The sequence below is a fragment of the Anolis sagrei genome, chromosome 6, assembly GCF_037176765.1.
Source record: "Anolis sagrei isolate rAnoSag1 chromosome 6, rAnoSag1.mat, whole genome shotgun sequence".
In the NCBI taxonomy this organism is placed as follows: Eukaryota; Metazoa; Chordata; class Lepidosauria; order Squamata; family Dactyloidae; genus Anolis; species Anolis sagrei.
The window spans coordinates 38,821,505-38,840,242 of record NC_090026.1 but is presented as its reverse complement, the minus strand read 5'-3'; the positions used below and the strand labels follow the sequence as shown (position 1 = coordinate 38,840,242).

Below are 18,738 nucleotides of genomic sequence, written 5' to 3'. Positions count from 1 at the left end.
GCTATACTTCCTAAACCACTAAATAATGTCATTCCTTCACTCATCTCCAAATTGTTGTAAGGCTTGCAGAGATATCCACAAAACCTTTCCAGAGATCAACCCTAAGGACAAATTGTTACCCCAACCATACTAATGAAAGTTCAGCATAGTTTATTTATTTATTTATTTATTTATTTATTTATTATTTGCAGTATTTATATTCTGCCCTTTTCACCCTGCAGGGGACTCAGGGTGTACATATACATGGCAAACATTCAATGCCATAGACACACAACATATATGACACACAGAAGCTATTTAACTTTCCAGCTTTTTCATGAGGGTATTCTGGCCACCAGGGGAGCTGTCGCTTCACCATCCATTTGTGACACTGATGAAGTACTTCATTCTTTGCATGCTTGCTGGAGATTTTTGTGGTCTCGTAAATTAGCCTTCCCGCATAAGCGGTACCTAAATTTCCTACTTGACAGATGCAACTGTCTTTTGGGCTGCAAAGATTGACAGCAAGCTACACAAATTGGTCAGCAGCTAACTCTGACCCAGGCTGGCTTCGAACTCATGACCTTTTGGTCAGTAGTGATCTTAATGTAACTGACTCCCAGACAGTTGTGCCACAGTCCCGGTGCATAGTCAACGGATACAGAACACACTGAACTCCTGACTGGAATGGAGGGGCAGTGGCTGAAGGAAAAGGAATGGAGTACCTTGCAAGAGGACATAGGTGGCCTTCCAGAACCTTGAATAGGGCACTTTACATTCCAACATTATGTTGCATATCCCACCTGCAGAATAGCTCAAAAACTTTTTCATCCCAAAGAAAGGATTTTTTTTTTTCGTGTCAGGAGCAACTGCTCCTGTTGTGAGGTAATTGGCCGTTGCCCAGGGGACGCCTGGATGATTTCTGATGTTTTATCATCCTTGTGGGAGGCTTCCCGCATGAGGAGCTGGAGCCGATAGAGGGAGCTCATCCACCTCTCCCGGAGTTCGAACCTTTGACCTGTCGGTCTTCAGTCCTGCCAGCACAAGGCATTAGCCCACTGCGCCACCGGGGGCTCCAAAGAAAGGAATGTTACACTGAGAAGTGCATTGGTTTCATAATGGTGACTTCCCCAATCATTGTGCAAAGCTTGTTTAACATCATTTTTATCTTATTGCCTGCCATAATTAGTTTGCAATGTTTGCATAATGCCTGAGAGTCACCTTCTGTGAAGGCTTTTTTTGTGTCTTTGATGCATTAAGCAGAGTGCATGATGAGAGAAAATAACACAGGAAACATAATGAATGTGGTCTTTTAATTTGTGTGCATGTATTAGACATAAAGAGAGAGACATTAGATTTTAATTTTATTTTGTATGTTTATTTAATTCTTGAATATTCTATGTTTCAGAATGTAAAGCATGGAAGATGTTGGGGTTGCAATTTTTGCTTCTAATAATGACGTTGTCCCATGCATCTTTAATAAATGCAAGAAGTTAGGCTCCAGTCAGTCTCGTTTCTTGCTCTCAAAAGGAATTCATTTTAGTCTTACTCTTACCCAAACATTTTCATGAAGGACAAATTAGTACTAGACGGGTCCAGAAAGTGAATGTACAAACATTTCACAGTTCCTCATGAAGAGGCAAATTCTGCTGCTCCAAATGCTTGTTTTGAACAGAGCTTAGAAAAGTTATTTCAGCAGATTACAACTCCCAGAATCTCCTGGCTAGCATCTGCCTGGGATGAAACCAGATAGCACCTAGCTGAGGTGTTCTTAGACCTGTAGTCTTCAAAAATAACTTTTCCAAGTTCTGGCTTTGGAAACGACTTCATTTATCTTGATCCAGAAACACCCAAGCTCAGAAACTTTCTTTGTTGGATGTGCAATGGAACCTTAGTCCTTTGTTGTTCATTCGTTCAGTTGCTTCCAACTCTTTGTGACCTCATGGACCATCCCACGCCAGAGCACTCTGTCAGTCGTCACTACTCCCAGCTCCTTCAGAGTCAAGCCAGTCACTTCAAGGATGCCATCCATCCATCTTGCTCTTGGTCAGCCCCTCTTCCTTTTTCCTTCCATTTTCCACAGTATAATTGTCTTCTCTAAGCTTTCCTTTCTTCTCATGATGTGGCCAAAGTACTTCATCTTTGCCTCTACTATCTTTCCCTCCAGTGAGCAGTCGGGCTTTATTTCCTGAAGTATGGACTGGTTGGATCTTCTCACGGTCCAAGGCACTCTCAGAACTTTCCTCCAACACCTTAGTCCTATTTAGGCATTATACACGAACAAGGTGAACATTTATAAGAGGAATGGTGCCTTTGATATTAATCCTATTGTTCAGTCACCACTTGGGGAAGCCAATTGAATCAAATGTTAAGTGGTGAGTCAACATATTAATTAATCCTGTTGGTGTAGTGAGTCTACTCTGGTAGAATATATTAACAGGCTTTCATTCATATACTTCAAGCCTGCCTCTAATGAAGTCTTTGTCTCCCTATATTTTGTGGGGAGACTCCAGCAGGCTTCTATTTGCAATTCCATTAATGTGAAACTTCCACATGACTAAGAGCTTTCTTGGTCAAAATCCTCCCACTACCCACCATTTATGTTATTTCCCATGCCCATTTACTAGATGTTTAAAAAGTGGAAAATCCATTAGCTATGTTCTTATGGCTGAAGTATTTTCTGCTTGGACATCATCCTAAAAACATCTCTGGGTGGTCCTGGAGAATGCCTCATCTCTAAGGATCCAGATACTGGAATATAGCTGAATGCTATTCTGATGTCCCCCTTTCTCTCCATTGTCCATGAGAGAGTGGCGGGCACTAAAAGACTGGATGAGGGTGGGACAGGAGATGTGCTGTAATTCTGCCTATGACAACTTTAACAACTCCCTATCCAGGATCTCAGCTAAAGTATTCCAAGATGTTTAAGTTGTTTATTTACCCATTGAACCTCTTCTTATTCACTGTATGGTGAACATGAGAAATCTTGAATATCACCAAGCAAAACGATTATAGCTTACGTGATCATTTACCACCCATCACGTTTTATTTCCTAATCTGCTAAAGGAGTGCAAAAACTAATTTACACATACGCATGTTTTATTCCCTAAGATTGGTTCCTTTATTGTGTATACAATCCAGAGTTTAAAGTGTGTGCAGAGGTTTCATCCTATGATAAATTAACACATACACAGAGGGTGGCATCCCAAATTGAGACCAGTGAAGTGCAAAACCAATAAACATCAGGTATGATAGCAACATTCATAAATGGATGAGCACTATAAAGAAATACCAACAAATATTTCTTTGGTAGAAGAGTCCCTTCCCATGTGAGGGGAGATTTTTCTGGCTGCACGTCAATGGTGGATGAGGCTGAAACCAGCCAGATGTAGCACCAATCTCTTTTTTTCTATCTTAGTATCCACCATAATTGTCACTCTCTCTTTTCCTCTGTTCCCCTCTGTTCACTTTCCTTCTCTTTCCACTCCCAGCAAACTGTACTAAAAGTGTATAGATGCTTAGTCTATGCGTTTTATTTTTAGTTCCTACCAGAAATGTGGGCAACTTCTGATGACAGGACCTCATTCTCATGTGGTCCTTTTTGACCCATGGACACTCTACTTACACACCGTCTTTCTGCCCTTCTTTGAGCAGGCTGCTATAAGTCTGGATCTCTTGCTCTAGTCGTTTTTTTACATCCAGGAGCCCTTTGTATTCCTGATCCTGAGTCTCCATTTCCAAATGCAGATCCGTCAACTGATGCTCCATGTTGGAGATCTGCTCCTGCATTTCGCCAAGCTGAGTCTGGAAGTGACATTCTATTTCATCTAAGCAGACTTGCAGTGTATCTCTCTGTGTCAAGGGGTGAGGATGGGGTGGGAGAGATAAAAGAAAGCAAAACTATTGTATAGATTAACTGTACATGATGGATGAACTGTCTTTTGAACTGGAAGTTGCCCAGAAAGCAGAGAAAGGTAAGATGGATGAAAAATAAAAGTAACTAATTCAGTCTCTTTCTTTGTGTCTTCCTCTCTCTCTCTCAGCATCTATCCATGTATTAAAATATTTCTATCATTCTCTATCGTGACATTTCAATGCAACACATGATTAACACAATATGAACAGTTTAAAACAATCTATATAAATAAAAATGTAATGTTCATTTGTGGGATTAACATAACTCAAAAACCACTGGACGAATTGACACCAAATTTGGACACAATACATGTATCAGGACGAGTGACCATCACTCATAAAAACACTGAAAAACACAGCAGAAGAGACTTAAAAAGGCAAAAAACCCCAAAAGTTACATTATAACGCATGCGCAAAACCACATATATACACACAAACACATATATACACACATATACACAAATATATATACACACAAAGCACATATACACAGATTGGGACACAGCAACACATGGCAGGGGACTGCTAGTTCCATATAAAAATAACAGAGAAACCTTAATAGGTTAAAAATCAGAGACTTCACCAAGTAACTAACTTTTAGGTATGTGCAAAAAAAATTGGAAAGCATTGTATGTCAGATCAATTTTGTATCATTCGTGGTTATGATGCAATATCCGACATGCATGCATGATCTGTGCCAAAAATTAAGTAATTCAAAATTACCCCATATTTTTTCATTTTAGTTTTGTAAATCTCGGAAGGCTCCTAAAGTAAGTTTCATATTCAGTGCAAGGAGGCAAAGATGAAAAAGCAAAGCCAGAAAGGCTGGCTTAGCACCTACCTTGCCTTTCCTCTGTAAGTTAATAGCCTCTCCCTCACAATTAAAAGAGGGGAACAGAGGGAGCAGTGTTTTCTGGGAACAGCACAGAATTCTGGGAAATGTAGTTTGTGAAAAGAGGAGCCCTATGCCAGAGAATTCAAAATGCCCTGCCCTAAACTACATTTCCCAGAATGAATAAGAAAGCTCCAATTAGGGTAGAGGAGAGATAGATTTGTCTCTCCCTAACAGCAGCTGGTGAGAGTTCCAATGAGTGGTTAAATCTGCAAGGAGGGGGACTGACAGATACTTCTAGTAAGTAAATCTCTGTGCTGGACTGGGAAGAAATCCAAAAATAGATGGCCCACATACTATAAACTATATCAATTAATTAGCTTAGAGCCTGGATGGCCATCTGCTAGTAGTTTTGATGGTGCCCTTCTGCCTGGAAGAAGGGGGTTGTACTAGATGGCTCTTGGGAGTCCCCTCCAACTGTAGGATTCTATGAAAATGTAGAATTGATTAATATTGGTGTCTATTGGTTAATATGAAAAACATTCAATGAGTTGACTGTTGTGGCTTTGTAAAAAAAATATTTTTGTCAAAACGTTTTTTTAAATCCCTAAAATCAATAGATTATGAATATTTCTGAAAGTTGGGGGGAATGATCCCCTGTTTCCTTCTGTCATCATATAGAAAATTCAAGGAGATAGCTCTTGCAGATTTTCAAAAATAATTTTTAAATAAAAACTTTGAAAATTCCCCCAAAAACCACAGTTAATTGAAATGTTCTGAACTTTGGTGAGTTAACAGTGGTAAATGTGTTCTATCATTGTGGTAAGTTTCCCTCCAATAGTTTTGAAATGAGGGAGAAAGGAGCCTCTGAAGTATCCCTAATTATGGTAATTTAAATATGCGCATGTGCAATTACTGTAACAAAGTAGTAATGAAATTTCGTTAGTCTCATTATAGTAATGAAATTTTTACCAAGTGCCATTTAGAAACAATTTAGAAATGAAGCGCCAGCCCACCCACCCTGGTTTTGTAATGAATTTTGAACCATTTTTAATGGATCACACACCCCTACTAGTTATACCAGAGAGGAAGGCACAAATATTATTTGTAGCACACAAGTGTCATCGCCATAATACCAATTTGCAACAGTATTGCATTAGCACATGGATCCGGGTGCAAAATCCTCATCTATGCTACATCATTCCAATACAGTATGACTCACTATATCCACTGATGATATGTTCCCTCAGTTTCATATGTATACACAAAGACACAAAGAATGACAGACCCTATTGAAGGGAAGAAATTCTGACACCGGAATATAATAGCACAGTCGAATTGGAGGAGCTGGAAAATATCTAGAGGGAAAGGGAGTCATCAGGTTGATGCTGTTATTCAAATGGAAAATCACCAAGAGATCTACCAGTGGATTTTGAATCTACTTTTACCCAAGTACTGCTCTTAAAAACCAAAGATATAGCAGTATGATGCTCCCCATTCCCATATCCCTTACCATATTATATTGGGCTTGTAAATCAATCTCTAAGGCTGGCAGTTTGCATTTGAGATCCAAGACTTTGTGGATGCCATCTTCGACATCTTGGCTACAGTTGCTGACATTCAGGTTCATTTCCTTCAACTGAAACAAATATTAACATGAGGATTTTAGGGAAGTTTTTGTATTATTTATTGCACAGGAAAGATTGATTGGATTTGGGTTTAGACAGCAAACATGTGATTGAGAAGGATAAGATAACATTACACAATGACATAGGACTCTTCCAGACAAGTCCTATATCCCAGGATCTGATCCCAGGTTTTCTGTTTATCCCAGATTATCTGGCAGTGGGGACTAATATAATCCAGGTTAAAGTAGAAAACTTGGGATCAGATCCTGGGATATAGTGCCAATTTGGAAGGGCCCATACACTGCTAATGTAGCAGCAGATAGGAGAGATAATACCAAGAGTGATCCTTTCAGGAAGTCATTTATTTCCAGCTGAGACTCTGGGGTGGGATTGCGTCCAAAAGCAAACCAAAGTGAGGATAAACACATTGTCTTTTCCCTTTTATGTATCTTCAAACGCAGGCAAACAAAGAAACGTGATTCTACATACATTAGCATCATCACTACGTTGCTTTTTGTTGTTCATTCGTTCAGTTGTTTCCGGCTCTTTGTGACTTCATGGACCAGCTCACGCCAGAGCTCCATGTTGGTTGTCACCACCCCCAGCTCCTTCAAGGTCAGTCCAGTCACTTCAAGTATACCATCCATCCATCTTGCCCTTGGTTGGCCCCTCTTCCTTTTTCCTTCCATTTTCCCCAGCATAATTGTCTTCTCTAAGCTTTCATTTCTTCTCATGATGTGGCCAAAGTACTTCATCCTGGCCTCTACTATTCTTCCCTCCAATGAGCAGTCAGGCTTTATTTCTTGAAGTATGGACTGGTTGGATCTTCTTGTGGTCCAAGGCACTCTCAGCACTTTCCTCCAGCACCACAGTTCAAAAGCATCAATCTTCCTTCACTCAGCCTTCCCTATGGTCCAGCTCTTACATCCGTAGGTCACTTTAGCATCATAGAAATATCAAATTATATCTTCTACATGCAAGGGCATGTCTCAGTATTTTTTTCTAAGGAGCAGCTTAGAGATAACTAGGATTCAGCTTAGATCCACCAAGAGGCCTACTTTTGACCTGTCAGGAGGGAGAGGGATAGGCCCCTTACTTTTACTTATATCTGTTGGTACCAGGACTTTTTTATCTCCTCCCACTGGAATGTTCACCCCCCTCTTGCTGTGTCTTGGACACAGATACTTCAGCTTCACTTTGTCCTGCCAGCTTGGCTTTCTAATACAGAGAGAACCTGATTTTTCTATATTTCAGTGCTTGTAATGTATATACAATATATGTATAAATATCTATATTTCCAATATCTCCCCATCACTAAGATACTGATCTTAAATACCAGTGTACGTTATCATTCTTTAAAAATGAAATTAAGTTGTGTTGTTTGAATATATTCTGCATTTATGCATTTGTTTTGATTGTTCTTCCCCCTCCTGCCCACCAACCATGAAAATGAAGACGGGGTCTCCCATAGCCCAATACCACCTCTGCCAATCTTGCCCTTTCCCCATCCAGCTGCCATCTTTTAAATTTTATTCTTGCAATCTTTACCTTGCTTTCATACCGTTCCTCAGCCTCCTTGCGGTTTGACTCTATCTTTGCTTCATATTTTTGTCTCATTTCCTTCAGCTTATTCTTCAGATCTCGGCCAGGGCAAATGCTGGCTTCTTTGTTGCTGCCATGTGATGGTTTTTTCCGACAGGCCAAGTCCTGCAAAGTATCATTAAAATGCATGTTTTGTATATAAAAGCATACACGTAAGAAGAGCACTATTGGGTCAGACCAGTGGCCTACTTAGTTACTCCAGTATTTTGTTCCCATCATGCTCCGAGAGAAACTCAGAGACTTTTCAATGCACACCCCATGCAAGTGCTGCTGGGAAAGCGAGTTCCCAGCAGGGCCCTCTCTGAAGGAGGAGCCTAAGAAACTTTCCAAAAAGAAATGAATGGACACTGCTGCTGGGGAGGGAGAAAAGACACTACATTTAATCCCATCTTCTCTAGGAGGCTCGCAATAGACTCCAGGCTCAAGTGTATTTCAGACTTAACTCCATCCAATAAAATCAGGCTACCTTGAAAAAATTATTGGGCTTTGCGGTTTGCTCCTCCCCATTCTGTTTTCGGAGATTATATAAAATGGATAACCAAATATTATAAATCTTTTTTTTCAAGCTGATTCGGGCCAAGCCTAATAGCCATCATGACTTTCCTTGCTCCATACAATTTTTTGGAACCCTTTAAAGCTATGTCAGTAGCCTACACTATTGCGTGTGGTTGCAAATTCCATAATTTATGCACTTTCTGAAGGAATACCCCGCCTGTTCAGATTTGGAGCCCATTTCACCATTGTTAGATCTTCGCTGCCATTTGATTAAATTCAACATGAGGAAGACTGCATACTACCACCTGTAGACAGAAACCCTAGACCAGGGGTCCATAATTTATTTAGCAGAGGGCCAGTTCACAGTCCCTCATACTGTTAGCGGGGCAGACTATAGTTTGGAAAAAAAACATGAACTAATGTTCACGCATACTCCATATATCTAATTTGTGGTGCAAAAAAAATGATAGAACAACACAATATTTAAAAGGAAGAACAATTTTAACCAACATAAACTTAGCAGTATTTCAATGGGAAAGATGGGCTTCCCATGCTTTTGGCTAATGATATAGTTGAATTCATTAGGATTGTTTTTGTGTGCCTTCAAGTTGCTTCAAACTTAGGGTGACCCTCAATTTAAAGTTAAGGGTGAAGACCAGGTCAATGATCTTGGAGGACCACATCCAGCCCACAGCTCTTGGTTTGGGGACCCCTGCCCTAGACCTTACACCAGGTCTGCACAACCTGTGGCCCTCCAGGAGTTTTGGAGTTCAGCTCCCAGAATTCCCATCCAGCTGGAGCTTCTGGGAGCTGGAGGCCCAAACATCTGAAGGGCTGCAGGTTGTGTAGCCCTGCCCTAGACAATTATATGAACATCACTTAATCCTACAAGAACCTTCTCTCTTCATTGAGAACCTCCACAGATGTTCTATTGTGTTACACTATCATGGTATGTATGCAGGCTTTCCTGATTTTGACATTTTAATTTGGAAAATTCACTCCTTCAGGGGAGAGCTCCTTCCACAATCACCTTTCATTTTAAACAACATTGTTAAAATGTGCCTTCCTGTTCCCCTCCTTATAACCTTTGGCAACCCATACATTTTCATGTGAAGAACTATAATAAACAAATAATGACTACAGTTCTTTTGATGAATGAAATGGGTTAGATTTTGATGAGCACAACAATCTACCTTTTCATGGGTCTTCTTGAGGTCACATATTTCCTCCTTCAATGACTTGAGCTCAGCCTGAAGGTCAGACTTATAGCTAGTGAGGTCCTTTAGAACAGGACGTAATCCGTTTACATCAGCTTCCACATTTTCACGGATGACATATTCAGTCTCATATCTAGATTAACCAAAGAAAGGTCTCCAAAACTGTACATTCATTAGGTCACTGGACTTACTCAATTAACATGCTTACATTTCTAGCTCCAGTGTAGCAATAAAACTCAAGCTCAACAAATCTTCCCTTTTTAATGTTATTGAGTATAATGAGCATACTTACTTCAATAACTAAACCTATCCATCATGTTTTTCACACCATTCTGGGAGTCAGATGTTAAAATCCTATGGAAAATGGAGCATTTCTGGAGTCCGTTTGTTCTTCAGATGGCTGGCCAGGCTGAAAGTGCAATGGGCCACCATTGCTGCTGTTTCATTGGCCAAAAGCAGCACTGTTGCAGAGCTTGGCTGACAACATGACTTCTGATTAGGTCGCAACAGGGTATCCAACCCTGTGACCAAGAAAAACAATGTTACTAGCAAAGCTCTGCTGGAAAGCTGCTTTTAGTTAGCAACATGGTGGTGGTATGTTGGACATGTGGACACTGCATTGGACTGGATCCAGCAGTCCACATGTCAAAAGCAGTGACATAATTCCAAACGTTCCTAGCTCTGAAGTAAATTGTGGTTCCCCTTGTTCTAGATTCATGGTTGAAAGCAATGTTTCTGCTGTGAAACCAGCCATACAAAGTGTGGATAACAGTTGCAAAGTGAGTCCATTTATTTTTGACCCTTGTAAACATGGCCAATGTTGGGGAAAGAGGGTTGAAGGCTAGGCATCAGGTAAAGAATCAATTGATAAAATGTTTTCACTGGCTTTAAGAATTGTTGCAGTCAGGGGCAGCTCAACCCATTACGCAAAGTAAGCATTTGCAGTATAGTTGATTTTGCCCAGGGGCTCTCTTGAGGTGCTCTTGGGGGGGAAATAGACCTTGACATATGCAAGTTGTAGTTACTGGGATGTATAGTTCACCTAAAATCAAAGAGCATTCTGAATTCCACAAATGATGGAATTGAACCAAATATGGCACACAGAACTCCCATGACGAACAGAAAATATATATCAATGATTGGTTGGGGGCGGGGGGCACCAAAATACTGTTTGCTTACCATTGAAAATTACCTAGGGCTGCCTCTGGTTGCAGTATACCCAAATGCTAAGATATATGTACTAGGGCTGGGCAACCACGGAAAAATTTGTTTCTAAACTCGATTTGTTTTTAGGGGGTTTTTGCGTTTCGATTTTTAAAAGAATTCCGAATTTTTTCTTTAAAAAAGTTCGAAATTTACGAAATTTCAGAAATTACGAAACAATTACAAAACAATTACGAAACAATTACGAATCGATTCGTTAATGGCGGGCGCAACCGCGCAATATGCTAAAAAAACCTCCAAATGGGACAGGGGGAACTTCTGAAGCTTCCCTCTCCCTATGTTGTTGACTGTTGGTGTGATAATTATATTTTTTTTCACTAATAAAACAAACAACAACTATAAAACTTGCACCAGACATGTGGAAATAATAACGAAACGATTTCGAAATGATTTTGAAACGATTTCGAAACAATTACGAAACAATTACGAAACAAATTGAAAAATTTGTTTCGATTTTTAGTTGCTCCTGAATGGTTCAATATCACTTCGTTATCAAAAAAATAACGAATTACGAAATTAACGAACGAAACCGCCCAGCCCTAATATGTACATATGCACTGTGACATACTATGCTGTCCACCATAGCTCAGTCTTGACAACATTATTTTTAATGATACAAAGAAGAGTCAGGGAAATAGAACTGCAGCCCAAGGGATATTTCCTTCTTACAGTCTACGATAAGCTGGCAAAACTGGCATTTTACAGTTCATGACAAACTAAAATTGGCAGGCGTTTCCTCATAGATGGGAATGAGCAGAGGCTGATTTGAGTATGATATGTGCTGGAACATAGCTTTTGGGTCCTTACATCTTGTTCTAGCTGTTGCTCCACCTACGAGTTCTTTAACATCAAATTAAAGCAGAATGAATCACGGCAAGCAAAACAGCACATGGTATCCAAAATATCAGACCTGATTCAATTAAGGGTAATTAAATTTTCTATGAGAATGTAAAGTAGAGAAAATTGTCAGTTTTGCTTTCTCCTGACTCAGTTTGGTTTTGAAAAACGTCCACTTCTTTCCCCGTGCTTTGTGAATTTTAGTAAATTATTTGAAAACCAACTGAAATGAAATTCTGTAAGTAAACCAAATAACAGCAGATATTCCCAGCATGATAAAAACCATGTTGTGTGTGCAATGGATATTGCTTTTAACCATGATAAGAAAAAAGGTCTGAATACAGAAAAATGTGATCATTGAAAGTCTGAGACCTGAACAGGCAAATCTATCAGATTTATCCAATTTTATTCATTCTCATTTTTCCCTATTCTCATAGTTTTTTCCTGTTGGACATGAAAAAATATGTGTTTTTGATTTTTTAAAAAAAATCAAAAACGAACTTTCTGTATTGATAGGGGAAGGGGTGATTTTGTTTGGTCCCAATTGACCTGGATGTTTATCACATAAGGCAGGTTAATCACAATTACAGCAGTGTCTTTGTTTGGAACATAAAGTCACTTCTTTCCTGCCACTCTCCTGGTAAGACACAGCTGAAAGGCATTCCTTTTGCAAAAGGAAGCTATTAATAGATTATTGTGTTTATAAAAGATGCACTTTGCAGGCTGATTCCCACTAGGAGAGCAGTGAGAAAGGAGCGACATCTTGTGATAATGGCAAAGTTGCTGCTGTCCTGTTGCAATTGCAATTTCCCTGTCTCATGCGATAAACTCTCTAATTCAGATTCCCAGAATAATATGTGGATTGGAACAAGGTTACATTTCTGGAGTCCCATTTCTCTGAATTTTGTCATGCAGTGCTCTGCTCAATAAGTTTATACAAAATTTCATATATTAGGGGAAATGTGTAGAAAATGCATACATCCAGGGAAACAGTCATCAAAACGTATATTTTCCCAATAAATAATAGAATTGATCTGCATATATCTAGTACAAACTGGACTGAAAGAATACTTGGAAGTGCGAAGAGAGGGGCCAGGAAGGCAGTTCCATCTTGTCTCCTGCACTGTGCTTAATATAATATAATATAATGTAATATAATATATTGTATATACCAGGGGTCCTCAAACTAAGGCCCAGGGGCTGGATATGGCCCTCCAAGGTCATTTACCTGGCCCTCGCTCAGGGTCACCCTAAGTCTGAAATGACTTGAAAGCAAACAACGACAACAATCCTATCTCCTCAGCCAAAAGCAGGCCCACACTTCTAATTGAAATAATAATAAGTTTATATTTGTTAAAATTCATTTTAATTATTATATTGTTTTAAAGTATTTTTTTGCACTACAAATAAGATATACGCAGTGTGCATAGGAATTCATGTTTTTTTTCAAATGATAATCCAGCCCTCCAACAGTTTGAGGAAATGTGACCTGGCCCTCTGTCTAAAAAGTTTGAGGATCCCTGGTATATACATATAATATAATATATTGTATATACATATAATATTGATAATATTATAATATAAAACAATATACTACTACTAATAATAAAGTGATATTATAATTATATATTTTATATTAAATGTAATATTACTAATAATATTACAGTATAATGGTATAGTACAATGTAATATATAATATTAATACTGTGCTATGATAATAATATAATATATTCTATTTACTTTTTACTTGTAAGCCACTCTGAGTCCCCTTTGTGGTGAGAAGGGCGGCATTTAAATGCCACAAATAAAATAAAATAAAATAAAATAAAGTGCCCAAAAGACATGGGTCCATTCCTCCTATAATCACATGATGCCTATTAACTCTATGTTGTTTGATAACTCTCTCTTCTTCCACTGTTCCTTTTTTTCCTTTCCTTTCTTGTTTCCCTGTTCAAAAACTTTACAGATCTCTTCTCCATCTCAGCCAAAAAAAATTTACAGTATTAATGAAGGAAGATTAATAAGATTTCAGATTTTACCAAAGAGGGAGACATTTCTTATCAGGTTCGGATATATACATACTTCTTTCTCATGTCTTCTAGGTCCATATGATTATTGTCAATCTTGAGGAGTATCTTGTTATTCACCAGATTAGCTTCAAAAACCTGTAGAGGGAATTAGAAGAGAAAAAGATGTGGTTCACAGATATAACATGATAGGATACTGCATTGGATTGTACCATTGAGAGCCCCCACAGATGTTCTGTTGCGTTACACTATCATGGTATGTATGCAGAACAAGGCTTTCTTGATTTTGACATTTTAATTTGGGGAATTCACTCCTTCAGGGGAGAGCTCCTTCCACAATAACCTTTCATTACAATATCCATCATTCAGATGGAAAATTCTCATTTTTCAAATACTATAAATAAATAACACCCTGCATTGGGGGGGGGGGGAATAATCACCATATGACTTCTTGTAGGCAAAGCAAGTAAACTTCCCCCCTGAATTCCTTCCTGTAGTTTTTCTTTCTATAGCCTTGGCTTTCTCAGCTCTCTAATTTTGATTGCATTTATTCAGAACATGTGGAAAGAATGTTGGATTATTTTAAAAGCTGAATGTGGTTTTTTAAAGTGTCGTGTCAAGGAGAAACCTGGATTGATGAAAATCTTGACCATTTAGGATTTACTCCATGCAAAATCCATGCATTTTCTGTACAGAAAATATTTCAGTATTTAAAATAATATCTTCAGTATGGAAAATCCTATCTTCTGTGCAGAACTACCACATACAAATAAGTCCAAAACCACAAATTAACTTCTAAAACTTCAAAAGTTAATGGAGATTTACCTGCTTTGATCATTCAACTGAGCTTCTCTGGGTAGAAGACACTACTATACAAGCAGAGAAACTGAGTGCAGCAGTCTTCACTACTGATTATTCTCTCTAGTGTTCCTAGGAGTTGGAGCTCAATTTCACCTGAAAGACCACTGCTTCCCACCTCTAATTTAACAATATTTATATCTTTCTTAGAGAGTCAGCATGCTGGAGGGATTTGAGTGTTAAATTAGGACTCTGGAGGAAAGCATGCATGAAAAATAGAAATTTCGGTACACGTGCTTCCATAACAGGAATACAGCATTCCAAGGGTAATGGCAGAGAGTTACAACAATAAGTCCTCAGTGGCTACAAATTAATGAGAAGAACATCAGAAGGGATTCCCCTAAATACTGGAAAAATGAAGGCTGAAATTTAAGGATAAGGAGCTATCTCAGATAATTTGGATATTGCCCCAAGAACATGGGGATAGGCAGTCTCTTGAATTATTTCCAAGAATGCAGTAGTACATTCACAGATGAGCATATATGCATATTTCTGCCAAGAGCAGGAGACAATCTCAGGGGAAATCATATTTTGTCTAAACAGCAGTTGCTTCTCTCTTTCTTAGAAATGACGCCATCTGCAGTTTCACATGCAATTCAGTAGCAAAGTAAATCCTGCTTGCTCACACTGCCAGATCCCAATAATGGCATGCTTTTCTTTTGGTTGATAAGAAGAGGACTTTCATGATGGAAAAAGGTTAATGGAGCTCCAAATAGCCCATGGGACACTCATAATTCACTCTGGTCTAATACAAAGAGAAGGGTCTGTGGCCCCATAGAAGTCATCATGCTTTAATCACATCATGCCTAACAACTACCCATGATGTATGGTACTAATGTGAGTTGGTCACAACATTTGGAGGCCAATGATTTTCTATCTTTAAGTTACCATAATCCATTATAGTTATGGGCATAACCCCAAACTAGATTGCCCTACCTGTTTTTTAAGTTCCTCAATCTGTTGGTAAAGGTGGCTGCAGTCCTTCACTTCACCAGTAAGACCATGCTTGACACAGAAGTCACTGATCTGAGATTCAAGGGCTGCATTTTCGTTCTCCAGGCATCTCACTTGGTCTATGTAACTGCCCAGACGGTCATTGAGGTTCTGCATGAGTACTTTCTCATGGGTGGAAGAGAAGATGATGCCACAGGTTGAAGGGACTCTACCCAGACCACCTGTGGACACTTGTCCATCACCATATCCAAGCAAAGGGTAACCACCATGGCTGCCATTAAGACAACTCCCAGTACTCATTCTCCTCCCATAGCCGCCACCAACTAATACACTGCTACAACTGCGTCTCGAAAAAGTGCCTTGGCCAATTGTAGAGTCAAAAGGGGATCTATCCCCAGCATGGCTATGACAGGAAAAACTATCTCCGCCTAAGCCACTGGAAGTGCAGTGGGTGGAAAAGGCAGAAGAAGTCCCAGATTTTCCATCTGAGCCAAGTTTGACTGTACTTCTTCTTACATTTACAGGAATTTGCCGAGCACAAGTAGCCATACTAACAGCCTTATTTAGAAGCAAAGAAGAAGCTCAAACTCAAAGCCTGACACTCAGCCAGAGTGTACTACTAATGTTATACAGATCTCAATTTATATTTTTTGGTAAGGGTGTCACCGCTGAAGGTTCATAAAGTTTGCTGCTCCTTCCAGGTTTAGTTCCACCTTATCTATTTTAACAAAATGTAGGAAAACACACCAGTGGCAATTTGCCTCCAGATATCCCAGAAAACATGCAGCTCCTTTAGACATCACCTGCTCCAGCTGAAAAATTACCATATCATAATTATTATGCTTGCACAGAATCATTACAACTTGTGTGTTTTTTTTCATCAAGAGGAGGAAATAGTTATTCCGGTATTTGCTGAATTTGGTGTTTACTTAGGCCTAGGATTTCAAAGTATTTTTAAAGAATTGTGTTGCCCTCCTGGGATACAAGCAGTCTTGATCTGAGAAATTGTGCTAGATTAGTTTTCAATCTAGGTGAAACATTAGAGGCAAAAAGTAAGGGTAGGATGATTCTTTACTGGAGATGGAGAAATAAGAATGTTTTGATCTCTTTAATGTCAGAGTGTTTTTAAATCTTCCATACCAAATACAAAAACATTTGAAATGTCCTGTAAATGCTTCAATACCAAGCTGAAATGAAATTTTCCTATATTTACACAAACCTGATTCAATATGTAGAACCTATTTTCTGCATGAAAAGGACCATGTTTTACTTGCCTATCACATGGAGTTTAAAGAAGAGGAGCTTTTCAGGAGGATAAAAAAGGTAACTTTGTACTAAAATGGCTCAAAACACAAGGATTCAAGCCCAGACTTTTAAGAATCTCAAGACTCAGTCCCCTGAGTCTAGATGGATAAAGATGTCCAATTTGATTTCTTGCACATTTGCTTGCTTGCTTTTAACCTCAAGTTCTTTCCACTTGAACAATAAGACATATGACAAAATCTTATCGAAAAATGACATTCTCAGAGATTTTCAGCCAACCTAATTCAACGCAGATAAAGAGGACTTTTCCCCACAGTGCATAACCAAAGTATGACACTTGTAACAAGATGTGGTGACCATGAGATTCTGTAACAGACTGAGAACTAGTTGAAGTATGAGCATTTTGTAAGGATCTTCATAAAAAGTCAGGAGTTAAGCAGATGTAGGATCACATTTAAATGTGATAGAAAATTGTTTAGGGCAGGTAAAGAAAAAGGAACAGAGAATTATCCTAAACAATTCAAATGATAGCTGTTGGTGTTGTTGTGTGTCTTCGTGTTATTTCTGAGTTATGGTGACCCTAAAATGAAACTAACACTATGTGTTATTGGCAAGATTTTTTCAGAGTGTTGTTGAGCTACAATGACTCCTCCAGAGGATTTCTAGTTCACCAAAGGCTCAGAAATATATACATGATTTTTCATTTTAAAAAAGACCCTTTCCATATTTGTGCAAGTTCAAAGCTTGTATCTTTCTGTATACTATATATTATATATAGAATGTATAAAACGTCTTTATAAAATGTAGCAAGATGTAGCCCTGAGACAGTCACCTCTGCTGAGATAGTCCCTTGAGAACAGGAAGGTTGGGGAAATCCCTCTGGCCATCTCCTAGGCCAGATAACTATTAAAATCCATTGTTCATGTATAAGTGACTTCCATGTCAGCCTAGATAAACCCAAATATGTTTATCTTCAAGTATTTATCTTCACTTGAAGCTGAGAAATTGGTGCCTGCAGAAACAGAGACGCAGAGTATATACATTAATTAAACCTCTTTATTGACAGGGAAGCCTTTCATTGCCCAAGATCATCACCTTTTGTTCCAAGAGTGCCCCTATCTTTGTTTGGCACAGAATTGAACATTTGAGCTCAGCAGTAGCCCATCAACATATTATTACCCTTTGGTTTCCCTAAACTATACCTTTCCAGGGGACACATCTGCAGCTGATTGGTCCATCATTCTGACCAATCCCCAGCTGCCTTTCTCCTATCCAGACAATCCAAGCATGGATCCTAGCCAATCCCTTTTCTGGCCAATCAGGGAAGGAAGCAGAAATTCTAAATCGCTGTCAGAATGTATAAGGGGTCTTGTTTATGTTTATACATTTTGAAGCAAATTGCTGTACTTGCATCCTTTTTGGCCAAATCGTAATAGACCTCTGTGGCTTGTCTTCAACCTGGTCAGCTGGTTTCTTTGTCCTGGACCTATCTGATTTAGCATATGTTCACCAGTTGATCCTCTTAACTGTGGTCCTAGTTATCCACTACAAGAGATGATTTTCCTTTGGGTTCCTCAGGGGCCAAGAGACTGTGATATGCCCAAGTCCACTCAATGGGTTTCAAAATTAAGCGTCCAAAATTGTACACTTAATGCTCAAACTATTACATCATGATGTCTCATCAAATGAACATTATAATGCCAAACATAGTGGGTTGACTGAAGTTGGAGTTGCAGAAAATCAGTTTATGCAAGTGCAGGTCCTCTATTCAAGGGTCCTCTATTCAAATCTTCCAAGTCTGGCAACAACCTGCTAAAGATGCAGGATAGTTATCTCCCCTTGGATAAAAGCATTTAGAGAGAGATTGGCTAAGCGTCTTTCAATTTTCTCCAATACATAATCTCCAG

The 18,738-nt window shown here is 39.0% G+C and overlaps 1 protein-coding gene across 1 annotated transcript; it reads right to left on the bottom strand.

Moving 5' to 3' along the window:
- Nucleotides 1–2,598: 2,598 nt before the first annotated feature.
- On the bottom strand, nt 2,599–16,167 carry LOC132778237 (keratin, type I cytoskeletal 19-like). Its single transcript, XM_060781006.2, has 6 exons — nt 15,551–16,167; nt 13,812–13,894; nt 9,645–9,801; nt 7,903–8,061; nt 6,240–6,365; nt 2,599–3,831 (listed from the first exon to the last, which is right to left on the bottom strand). The coding sequence occupies exons 1-6, from the start codon at nt 16,115–16,117 to the stop codon at nt 3,601–3,603; spliced, it is 1,323 nt and encodes a 440-aa protein (XP_060636989.2). The 5' UTR covers nt 16,118–16,167; the 3' UTR covers nt 2,599–3,600.
- Between the last annotated feature and the right edge of the window lie 2,571 nt (nt 16,168–18,738).